Source organism: Rhipicephalus sanguineus, unplaced genomic scaffold, assembly GCF_013339695.2.
Source record: "Rhipicephalus sanguineus isolate Rsan-2018 unplaced genomic scaffold, BIME_Rsan_1.4 Seq2289, whole genome shotgun sequence".
NCBI lineage: Eukaryota > Metazoa > Arthropoda > Arachnida > Ixodida > Ixodidae > Rhipicephalus > Rhipicephalus sanguineus.
In genome coordinates, this window is record NW_023614818.1 from 762 (window position 1) to 13219 (window position 12458).

General features: G+C 48.9%; 1 protein-coding gene across 1 annotated transcript; it reads left to right on the plus strand.

Moving 5' to 3' along the window:
- Window positions 1-9435: 9435 nt before the first annotated feature.
- LOC119376809 (cyclin-dependent kinase 1) lies at window positions 9436-10353 on the plus strand (the record flags this gene model as incomplete). The annotated part of the gene is made up of 1 exon (XM_037646510.2): window positions 9436-10353. A coding segment is annotated over one exon (918 nt), but the record flags the coding sequence as incomplete, so codon positions are not given.
- Between the last annotated feature and the right edge of the window lie 2105 nt (window positions 10354-12458).

Here is a 12458-nt window from a genome sequence, read left to right on the forward strand (position 1 = left end):
AAAAGACTATCATATCCATCGTCAAGGATGTTCCCGGGCTTGGAAGAAGCTTCGTGTACCTTATACCACACGCTGCGCGTGGGGTCGCGCATCTTATATGACGCGCCGGGGGGCGAGTCGACGGGTAGTTCTGGGGATGAGGCTCGGCATTGTTTGGGCCCCATTTGTTTGTGTGCCAGGTTTGTTTTGCTGCGGGGGCTCGTATATTTTGTTCCTCCTCGCGCACTGACACAACGAAATGACCCGGGAACGCGTCGGCTTCCCCACTATCCCCGACCGCCACACCGAGATCGGTTTTGCTTAGTCCCCACAACACGACTATTTGTCATATCACTTTATAGACGGCAAGATTCATTGGCAGTCCCGAAATTTCTTTCCCCACTTTGGGAGAACATTGAATGACTCCCACGCGCCACTCTTCCGAAAGACGAGAGTACGGCATCCGTCTTCATGCGTTAAACGACGAGGCGCAGCCGTGTGGCGGTGGTGGAGCTTATTTGCACTCTAATGATTATTGCCGGGAGGGATGATGACATCGCTGCGCTGGTCGTGTACTCTCCGAAGAGGATTGCCCTGCGAGTGCTGGCTACAGCTCGGTGTCGCAACGACAGCCGACCTCTGGCTGTGGAAGATACAGAGTTCTTGCTTGAATTGCGGTTGAGACTGCAGGTCACGTGAAAGTCCCATAAGCACGCGCGCATTCGGGATGACATTTCATTGCCCTCCTTGAATCGCTGTCGTGATGAAAAAAAAAAAAAAAGATCTACGAGCAACTTCTCAACGGCCCAGAGAGTTTGTGCTTGTGTTTCTAGGCGGGCTTTTAGACCTCGGAGAATTAGCCATTATTTCTGTAAGCGGCTTAAACGCTTGCTCCATGGAAGTGCCGCATCCCGACCTTCAACGCATAAGAAAGTTCAAGGGCGGAAAGAACATCTTCATTCCTTTTCTGAAGTTTCTATCGGATAAGACCTGTAGGACGAGCTTGTGCATGTGCGTGGCATGAAGGATGCATCGTGGTTCGCCTCCTGAACCATTGTATTTTTTACTTCCTGTGTGGAGAAGAGACTATGTACAGTTGCAGCCACTGGATGGGTACAGTTGGCGCAAGAAGAACGAAAACTGACGATCTCTCTTGTACAGCGACTCGTACACGCCCTGAGTGCGACTACCTTTCTTCTTCCCTGAAACACTGCTCGCAAGGAACATAGTTCACCCCGAGTTTATCGGTACTAAAGCGTCTGGCTGAAGGTTTAATGCCTTTTGGTGACAGTGCGTTATGTGTGTTCATCCAGGGTATATAAAAAAAACCGAAACCCCGGGCACAGTACATGGTTGAAATTATTAACTGCACGCAGTCGGCACTTCGAAGCCCTGTGGAGTGCTTGAATAGCAAACGAGCACACTCTCAGCCGTTATTGGGTGCAATAACGGCGACAGTGTTCTGTCGGTGGATTCTCGAAAGGTCGGATGAATTTAGGGAGCACGAAATCGAACTCGAAATAATCGAAACCGAAAAGAACTCTCTAACTGACATGTTACATAATCTCCATGCGTGTTACACAATTCTCTCGCGGGCAGCGTCGTAAAGTATGTAATCTTTAACGGCTTTGGTGCAGTCTCGAAGAGTAACGTCAACTTTCTCGTGCTGCATTGAGAACCACATTGTACCTTTCACAATTTGCAACTTGCAATCAAGAAAGCGCGAAACGTTTCACGTTTGCGCATATATACATATATATATATATATATATATATATATATATATATATATATATATATATATATATATATATATATATATATATATATATATATATATATATATATGTAACGCAGGAGACATGATGGCTGTACGAAGATCCATGTTTATTAAACACTTCGTCTTCCTCTCTCACCACTACCGCACCACACCGTTCTCGTGTGGTTCGTCACACGCTTCCCCCTCCCCCCGAGAGAGTCGTAGATGCAGGGGCGGATGATATCGTCTTAATCTGCCCACATGAACGATGTCAGTCTGGCGACCGAGTGGAGCCACGCTGCGGTCGATCTCGTAGTTAACAGTGGATATCTTGCGTATGATCGTATACGGTCCTTCCATTATTGCACTAAGTTTGCCGCGGTTTGGGTGCCAGGGTGTTTCGTATAGAACGAAGTCTCCCACTTGAAGCTCCGATGGAATGAATTTCTTGTCGTATATAAGCTTGTTTTTCTCGTGATATGCTAGTGAATTGCGGACCGCGTTTGCACGAGCGTCCTGCAGGTTTTCGGCAACGTCGGAGAGGAGACAAGGGTACGATGGTGTGCCATACATAAGAAAACAGGGTGGGTAGCCCGTGACCTCGTGAGGTGTTCTGTTGTATTCGTCGATAACGTCAGGGAGGAGACGCGTCCATGGTTTTCGGGGTTCGTCATTAATCTTGCAGCGAAGGCGAGTTACGATAGACTGATTGGTGCGCTCATTTAGGCCATTACACTGCGGGCGTTGTGAGCTTGTAAAAAGCTGATGAATGTTGTTGTGCTTGAGGAACTGCTTGAATTTGCCGGCGGTGAATCCTGTGCCGCGGTCGGAAAGGAACTTCCGAGGCTTTCCAGCAGCGAAGATACTCTTCAGGCAAGAGATGTAGGCGTCGCAGGTCTCATTCTTGTGTGCAAAAGCCCACACATAACGGGTGGCATGATCAACGGCTATGTGGATAAATCTTTTGGAGGAACCGTAGTTGGCAAAACCTCCGATAGTGTCCATGGCCAGAAGATCAAATGGTTGTTCCGCTGGTGGTAAAGACTCCAAGGAACCAAAGCGTTTGGTCTTCGGCTTCTTGCAGCGCTGGCAAGTATCGCAGTGTCGAATGTATTCGGAAACGTCGGTGACGATGTCAGGCCAATAGTATTGTGGAGAAAGAAGCCGCAATGTCTTCTTTACACCGACGTGACCGAAAGTGCCATGAGCTTTCTGGAGAAGAGAAGATCGGAGGGCAAAGGGGACGTAGACTTTTCGTATCCCTCTGCGCGTGACTATGGTCATTCCGTTCTCAATGGTATGCTTGCCGGGCGGTTTGTCGTGGGGATGCTCTCGCAGTTGTTCAGCAGATAGGAGTTGAATAATCGGGTTTCGCGACAGTGCGTCGGCTTCGATGTTGTCAATGCCCTTTTGGTGCTTGATGTTCACGTCGTACATGGAGAGCTTCAAGGACCATCGGAAGAGACGCCCTCGGGGATTTTTGATGTTTTTAAGCCACTGCAACGCCGCGTGGTCCGTGATCACAGTGAAAGGTTTCCCGTGTAGGTAACAGTGCCATTTATCAATGGCGTCAATAATTGCCAAGCATTCAAGTTCTGTGATGGCGTAATTGATTTCGTGTTTGAGTAGCTTGCGTGAATGGTATGCAATAGGATGCTCTCGACCTTCATCATCCGCTTGCTTCAAGACGGCGCCGATACCTTTGTTGGACGCATCGCAGTATAGCACGCAAGGTTTGGAGGCGTCGTAGATTTTAAGGATGGGCTCTTCTGTTACGCATTTCTTGAGCTGAGTGAAAGCCAGCTCACAGTCCGAATCCCAGTTCCAGGTGGCGTCTTTGCTGAGCAGGCGTGTCAGTGGGTGAGCAATTTCACTGAAGCGGGCGATGTAGCGACGGTAAACATTCACAGTGCCGAGAAAACGCTGTAACTCTTTAGGGCGTGATGGTGTCGGAAACTGTAGGATTGCATCCACGTTGCTTTGTTTCGGAGTGACCGTGCCATTCGATACCCTGTGTCCCAGGTACTCAACGGAGGTTCGGGCGAATTGACATTTCTTCAATTTCAGCTTGACGAATTCGCTTTTGAAAGCTTTTAAAACGGCCTCTAGATGCTTCAGGTGGTCTGTGAACGTGTCGGAATAGACAACAATGTCATCAAAGTAATTCGTGACGTGCGTCAAGCGGTGTTTTGTCAATATGGACTTGACAGCCCGTTCGAAAGTGGCTGGGGCGTTCCGTAGGCCAAAAGGCATGACAAGCCACTCGTAGTGACCGGTACGTGTGACAAATGCCGTTTTTGGAATGTCTTCGGGATGCATCTTCACGTGCCAGTAACCAGACGTTATGTCTAATGTCGAGAAATACGTAGATTTCCCGAGAGAATCGAGAACGTCGTCGATGCGAGGGATGGGTTGATAGTCGGGCACCGTCACTGCGTTTAGCTTGCGGTAATCGATGCAGAAACGCGTGCGTCCTTCCCCTTTTTTCTCTGCCAGAAGTGCCTGGTGCAGCGTATGGTGACGTAGACAGTCGTATGACGCCTTGCGCAAGAAGGTCGTTGATCTGTCTGTCCATTTCAACGCTATCGGCTTCTGAGCATCGATAGGGAGCCCTGCGGATGGGAACATTGTTGGTGAGAAGAATGCGATGCGTTTCGCTGATGATGCACCCGATGTCTGTCTGTGACTTGGAAAAAATGTCGTCGTACTTATGGACAAGCTGCTTCAATGCGAACTGTTGAGTTTCATTTAGATGCACTAAATCGCAAACTTCAACTTCCTGCAAAGAAGCGTCCATATTAGCCGTGGCATGGTTTGGTGCACGAGGATGCAGGATGTCATTCTCTTGGCGTAGAGTCAGGGTGTCAAGGTCCAGGGACAAGTTAAAGAGACAGGCACTGTCCAAGCCAAGAAGTAAGTTGCTCTTCATGCCTTGTAGAACATGTGCCTGAATTTCTCTTGTGACTTTTCCTATCTGTATCATTAGATTGACGCGACCCAAAGTTTTGGTAGATGATGTGACTTGTTGAACTGAGATGCATGAATTCCTCATTATTTGTAGGTGAAGAGCCTCCAGCACTGCTTCGTTGATACAGGTGATCGTAGCTCCAGTATCAAGAGTAGCGCTGACAGGGTACCCGTTAATGAGTGCATCAAACTGAATTACATGAGCTTTGGGTCGCCCTCCTCGTTTCCCTGGTCGGTAGAGAGGGCGGAAATGCTTGCGCGTCGTGGGCATTCATTGTGCCAGTGCATCTGTCGGGGTAAGCCATCCATTGCGCAGTGTCTGCATTCAGAAGCGGGTGTTCGTAACGGCGTGTTAGGTGGACGCTGACGGGCGCTGCCGCTTGCTGCGTTGAGCTGCGTGTTTCGACTGGGAAGAAGCGCGCTGTACTTTAACTCTCTGCAAAGTTGACTCTACGCGCAGCGCAGCTGAAAGCCACGTCGCTGGTGTAGACGGGTTAAGGCCAGCAAGAGCCATTTCCATATCGGCGGGAAGGCCGTCATTGAGCCCGGAAATAAGGTGTGCGTCCTTTAGGTCGGCAAGGCGTCCGAGACACGTTTTTTCGTTATAGTAGTCCTTCAGGCTCTGGCCTGGCCTCAGCCGACAATGAATGAATTGACGGAAAGGATCCGCTACGGCGCTTGTAAAGCGTTGCTTCATGCATTCAGATAAGCTGTCCCAAGATGCGTCAGTGTCGAACACCTCGGTGAGGAACCAGCGGAAAGCCTCACCTTCAAGGTAATCGGAGAAGTGGCACAGCTTGTCTCGCTCCACACCGTTCTCGTGTGGTTCGTCACACATATATATTATATATATATATATATATATATATATATATATATATATATATATATATAGCGCTAATTGTGTGCGGTTAATGTAGCGCTAATGTCGTTCTCGTGTGTGTCTTGGTTTAGTTCTAAATCCTGAGCTTCATGCAGCTCCACTATCGTGAAACCTGAAGTGCGTAGCACGGGCAACCCAACGATTTCATCGGCAATCGCGCGCTTGCCGAGGCGGTGGCGCCCTCTCTTTCACGACGCGGGTATCAGCCGGATGTTTCGGCAGCGTTTTTCGCGATTTTAGGTAAATTATTGCGAGTAATTGTTGGTTATTTCTGTAGTTTATATTATTTCAGACATTGTTAGTTTATTCTTGCACTGGTTTTAAGCAGTGTTAGCCTTGTTTTAGGCCTGTATTGATCACTGCGTGACCGTTGCGACATGAGACAGTAGATGGACAAGCCGGGTCCATAAAATACGACGCACCTAAAAGAGTTAATAAAACCATGTTTAATAAAACTAAGGCGTTGGCCTTGATTTTAGCCGGCGGCGCGCCGCCGGCTAATCTCGGAGGCCATGGCCCGCGCCTGGCCCGCGCACCCTACCCGCGCCGCTTCGTTTCGATGCGCGGCCGCACCGGATGAACTGGCGCCCTGCGGAGCGCCGCCATAGAATCACTGGAAAATCAGAGTACCGCAAAGGTAGGCTCCACGCGGGCAACATTGGGTGGCGGCGGCCATGTCCCTTCCAGACCGTCCGGCGCGTTGCTAGCGTGTGTTGAGAAGTGACCGATCTTTTAGCCTCAGTGCCGTGTTACGCTCGGCAGAACGGCATTATGTGTGTGTGTTTCTTCAAGAGGATATTAGAAGTGATTTCGAGTCATCGACAGGTATGGATCGACTGCGCGGTTAGCGGTGTAACGAAACGTACGGCGAATGTTACCATGTGCTCGCGAACTCTATTCATGGCTTCATCGGTCTCTTTTCGTGTCACGCCCGGGCGTGTTCGCTAGGTCCGGATCTGTAAACATGGTTGCATTAGCGCAGTGACATTGTGTGAGATGCCATTTACTTCGACATTTGGTGAATCTTGACTGTTTGCACTAGCTTTGCAGTCGCTGTTCAGGTTCACTGCACTCGAGAACGTTATCGAACAACATCGAGAACATTCAACATTGCGTCCTTCGACTGATCGCTGACGCATAGCTTGCTTGCGCACCGTGCTTGCTGTTCAACTGGTTGATATGTCTAATAGAAGTTGTGTGTGTACGGTAATTGGAAGTTGTGCGCGACGTCTTGATTCGGAACGCCAGCAGCCGAACGCACGGGTGAATCGGTGTGTGCGGTAGGTAAGGTGCATCTGATCTTACGATACGTAGAAATAGGCCATCAAAATGATTGACATCACTACTTAATTGTTTCATTTCCTATTTCTTGTCTCCTTAATATTCCCAACGTTGCAATGAATTTGCAAATATTTTGCTGTGTTCCGACAAACAGTTCTTTTTTTGGCGTTGCCAGCGCGTAAACAGCTGGGGTTCGGTTTCTGCACTGCCGCACTTTTTTTTTTTTTCATAATGCACTCTTATTAAAACTTCCTCGGCACGGTGATTTATGTTCTTTTGATCAGAAATAGCACATCCCGGAATTCTTAAAGCGCATGCTACTGCAACACGGTATGTGTATAGACCTAGGACTCGCATAAAATCGACTCCCTCAATGTGTGGGATCTGTGTTCTTTTTTTTTTTTTTTTGCTGTGATCATTTCTCACCAGCTATACCGTATTTTAAGGGTATGCTCGGTGCAATGCAGCATTAGCAGAATTTTTTTGCAACAAATTTAAAAATACACTTGATAACATTGCCTTATACCAAGTTTATCAACAGAGTTCCACGCTTCTGTTTTACGCAATGACAAATGATCCATGCCACAATTGCCTTCAAGGTGTACCAGTAAGCAGTTATTATTTTAATAAATCTTCGATTTCGCTCTCGTGCGTGACACGCTTATAACTCGGATAGCATGCGTAATCTATTCAACAGATCGAGATATAAACAGCCGAGCAAATAGAAAGGTATGTAGTTTTCAATATCGCTGACCATAGCGAACCGAAAAGGTGAAGTATCCTGTCGCATAAGACCTTTTCCAGCAATGTTGGTGTTGTTCACTGCAGGAAGGTGTGTTATTCGAGGGGGGGGGGGGGGGCGAATTCGTTCAGGCCAACTATGCAGCCACGTAGAACGGCGCTCTTTGACATCAATTTTTTCCCACACGTCAAACGAGATTTCCAGAGTAGCTCACCAGTAACGTTCGATTGATGGTGGGCTAGATCTCTTCTGGCATCTGCATGCAGTGGCGTAGCCAGGGGGTGGCACACCGGGCCCGTGCCCCCCCCTCCCCCCCCACCGAAAAAAATGTCTGCTTACGGCCCTGTCTGCATGAAGCGTTTAAAAAAAGCGACGAAGTATTTCTGGGGGACCGTGGTACTGCTAAATGTCCGGCCACGCTCTGCATTGAACGCGCCTGCACCCAAAGCGCTTGGGATATGGCGGCGAGAGGTCACGTGATGCGAGTAAGCCAATCGCGTCGGCGGCGGCGCACGGAAAACAGATGCGACACTCTGAAAATTTTCCAGTGATTCTACGCCGCCACGCTGCTGCTGCTGATCAAAACTTTATTTCTCCCAAAAGAGGAGCCGTGTTCACCCTAGGACTGCACGAGCCTGCACATAAACATGTTCCAATTTCTTAATTCACAGTTTAATAAAACCGCGAATTCTACCTCACTTCCGAGTTCCACGAGAAAATGGGGGTGAAATGCGAATAAGTAAAGCTTTTCATGCCTTTCGTGCGGCCACGGGTCAACAAATTGGTCTGTTCCTGTTTGTCATGATTTCGGAACACTGAGTACCCAAAATATCCCTTCCTTCGGAGCTGCTTCTTTGGACTCCAGCTACAGAAACGTCTGCGTGGCCATTTGCGAATTCCTGCGCGACACAAGGACGATACCCCGTTAAATAATCATAATCAGTTATGCGGTAATTAGGGAAACTGTGAATTTGTAGATCATGTATTGCAAGTAATCGTAACACGTGCTGGTAAATTTTCTTACTGTGAACAAAATTAATTCAGATTTCAGGGTTCGTTTAACGGAGAGCGCGCAAATATGATGTTTGAAACAAATCTGAGTGGTGGTGGTGGGGGGGGGGGGGGGGGGGGGGCGTGGGTGACATTCTGAACACAAGGGAGGTCAGGACTTGCTCCCCCCTCTCCTGATTTACGCCAGTGTCCACGTGTGCTGCCTCGTATTATTTGCAAGTATGCTTTCCTTTTACTTAGTGCTGTTCGATCGTACTTCCTCTTCATACGTCAAGATGCATAGATCCTAAGATCTATTGACTCACACCCCACTGTCGGATTGGCCAAGAATCGATCGTTCAAAACAAATTAGTTGGAATAAGTGCCTCGATCTCAACCCATGCTTATCCGCCTTCGTCGTCTTTCTCGCCTTTATGTTAAGTACACCTTCTCCACACTGTACCTGTTTGGAGGTCGTACTATAATTCAACCTATGGGAAACGAAATTCAAATTCACGCATGCGTTTACTACATACACGCGGAAGAAAACCCGACTAAAAACATTTAAGAAAAATAAAATGATATTCCGTCGCTTCGACATTTTTTTTGAAGAGCCGGCAGGCTATGTTGCCTGTAGTGTGGCGCTACCGCGCCCCTTCGCGAGCAGGCAGAGCGCGCGGTCAGCTTTCGTGAGCTCCCACCCGCACCCGCCTTGTTCAAACGGTTCTCGTCGGCCGCTCGACCGTGCTAGTTACAGCTCGCTCGATCGCGAATCTGCGAGTACCGTCGCGATCCCTGCTGACGTGGCATCCGAGACCAGCTCGGACAGGATGAACAAACTACGTCATTATGGAGAAGATCGGCGAAGGCACGTACGGTGTCGTCTACAAGGCAAAGTGCAAGGTCAACAACAAGATCGTCGCGATGAAGAAGATCCGAGTCGAGGGCGAAGAGGAAGGCGTGCCGGCCACGACCATACGAGAGGTGACCCTTCTCCGGGAGCTAACGCACGAGAACATAGTGCGTCTCGTAGACGTTGTCATGACGGGGTCCAAGGCTATACACTTGGTCTTCGAGTATATGACCATGGACCTTAGGAAGCACTTGGATACGCTGCCCGAGAACAAGATCGTGGACGGCGCCGTCGTTAAGAAGTACCTCCGTCAGATCGTAGACGCCATCCTCTTCTGCCACCGGCGGCGAGTTCTGCACCGCGACCTCAAGCCAGCCAACCTGCTTATCGACGACAACGGTGACATCAAGGTGGCCGACTTCGGCTTGTGCCGCGCGTTTACGCTGCCCGTGCGCGTCTTCACCCACGAGGTGGTCACATTGTGGTACCGGGCGCCCGAGATTCTCATGGGCGCCAGCCGTTACTCGACACCGGTCGACGTGTGGAGTATCGGCTGCATCTTCTTCGAGCTGCTCAGCGGCAAAGTTCTCTTCCGCGGGGACTCGGAGATCGACCAACTGTTCCGCATCTTCCGCGTCCTCGGCACGCCGACGGTCGAAACGTGGCCCGAAGTGACGCAACTGCCCAACTTCAAGCCGTCCTTTCCCAACTGGAGGAAGAACATCGTGGCCGAGCTGCTTCCCGAGGCGGAAAGCGAGGCGGTCGATCTGCTTCTCAAGATGCTTATCTACAGCCCTCGCGAGAGGATATCGGCCAAAGACGCCGCCGCGCACTCCTACTTGGCCGGATCGAGCGATCCCAAGCAGGCGGCCGACACCGCCGAGAAAAAAGGGGCATGAGACTTTGCCTTGGCACATAGCGCGCAACCCGTAGACCATCCATCGCGGAACACGGGTGGCGAAATGTGAGGAGGAGGACGGCTTTGTGACACGGCAGCGTCGCGCTTTCTGCTGTAAATAAAGAAAGTTATAACTCACGTTAACTGTGTCTGGGATGCTTAATTAGGGCTGCCCTGAACAATAATGTCACGTGGATGGGAATGTGAGGAACGCATCAGTTAAACAGGTAAAACTTGAATCAGTTAAACAGGTAAACGAACTATTTGTTGGGCGAACTGTTGAGTCTTCGAAAATTAGAAGAGTCTCAACAAAGCACACATATATACACAAAAAGAATTATTCACGAGTACTTGCAATTTTACTTTTCTTTAACACTTATTTTTTTAATATCGGTTCATGCCCATTTCTAGGTCCGGTATTCTCGGCCTTTGGTATTCAGCGCAGGCAAGAACGTCCGAGAACAAAATTTGCTCGTAGAATGCCTGGCCCACAACAAGTGCACCAAGGTACCTCAAAAACTTTTTCGGGAGAATACTTGCCAAAGCCGTTCATTTAGAAATCGGGCAGCTGGGCCTACACATCATCGCACTTGCATGATTTATGACACCAAACGACACTCACCACACAACAGGGTGGTTCTTTGTAAGGGCGCTGCTCCTCGGGCATTGTCACAATGCGCGGTCAGCCCACATTTGCCGCGCGCGACTCACCAAGGCGGCGCCTAGACTCGACTGATATGTGGCGAAACGCCTACGAAAGGCGTACCGCTCCAGTAAAGCTTTCTGCACCTCTCGTGGTGTTGCAGTGCGGCCCTCCTTTGACCGACCGACGATGTCAATTGATGAGGTCACCACACGACGTAGCGTATAGTAGTGACGTCACCGCAAGACACCACAAATACGTAATGATGACGTCACAAATTTAAGAGATATATGACGTCATCAATCGTAGAGTGTCACGTGTTTCTTTTGTATGCGGACGGACACCACAAAACTAAGGAGGTGGACCATTTACAGCTTCGCTATAAAGGATAAACGATTTAGAGCGCTGTGAGCTGTACTACGGAAGAGCTGTGTGCAGCTGTTCCTAATCGGGGCGACAATTGCAGGGTGTTGCGTGACTCGCATCACCTTGTTCGCCCGTGTGCTTTTATTTCGGCCTATCGGATACCCATGTACGGTATCATTACAACTGATATCTTGTATTTCTTTTTTTACTGAAACACTGGAGCCCACGTCTCCGCGACCAGCTTTAGTATTTGCCACCGACGATTTCTTTCCTTATTTTGGGGAAAGAGGGGGGGGGGGGGGCAATGTCGAAAGACGCTGCAAGTCGTGCACATTTGCGCGGCTTTGTGATTACGGACATCGCGCTGTCTGCGAAAGCAGTAGCTATGCCCAGAACAATCGTACAACCGCAACAAATTTCGGAAACGAGTACATGGATTCGTAGCTTCGCCATCCTTTTCGAGAAAGGAACGCCAATTCCTTTCGTGTAATACGTGACATGATGTGCGGCCAGAGGCGCTGGTGCGGCATAGATGTTCTCCCGCGAACTGCATTTTTGTGCTTTCGCTATGTAGTCTCTGTCTTATGCTTCTTTGTTTATTTAAGCAAACTTACGTCTTATCTATGTCAAAATAAAGTTTGAGTTTCTATTTCAACGGCTGTGAACGGCCACACTTGGCAAAGCGCAAGATTGGGCTTAGTGGTAATCCATGATATTACGTATTGGCGCGAAAAAAAAATTTTCCGCGAAAGACTAGGAAGATGGCAAACACGAGAACTGTGCTTACTCTCCGTATCTGAAGCGCTAGAAAACTTTTGTGATATCTTTGGTAATGCGGCACGAACTATATGTTACAATCATTTACCACTGGCGTAACGCATCTTAATTTCACTCATGTATAGTTCTATACGCACGGGTAATTTTAAAACTAATATTCGTATTTCTGTAGTTCCACGATCTAAAGTGATCTGTTCTTTCAAATCCTTAATTATCGCATTGGTCACGTATTAAACCATACATTAGTTTGTGGGGTCTCGAAATGAGCCATTTTACAACGGTGAGCTCGCCAGCCGAATCTAATGCATAGCTAGTAACAC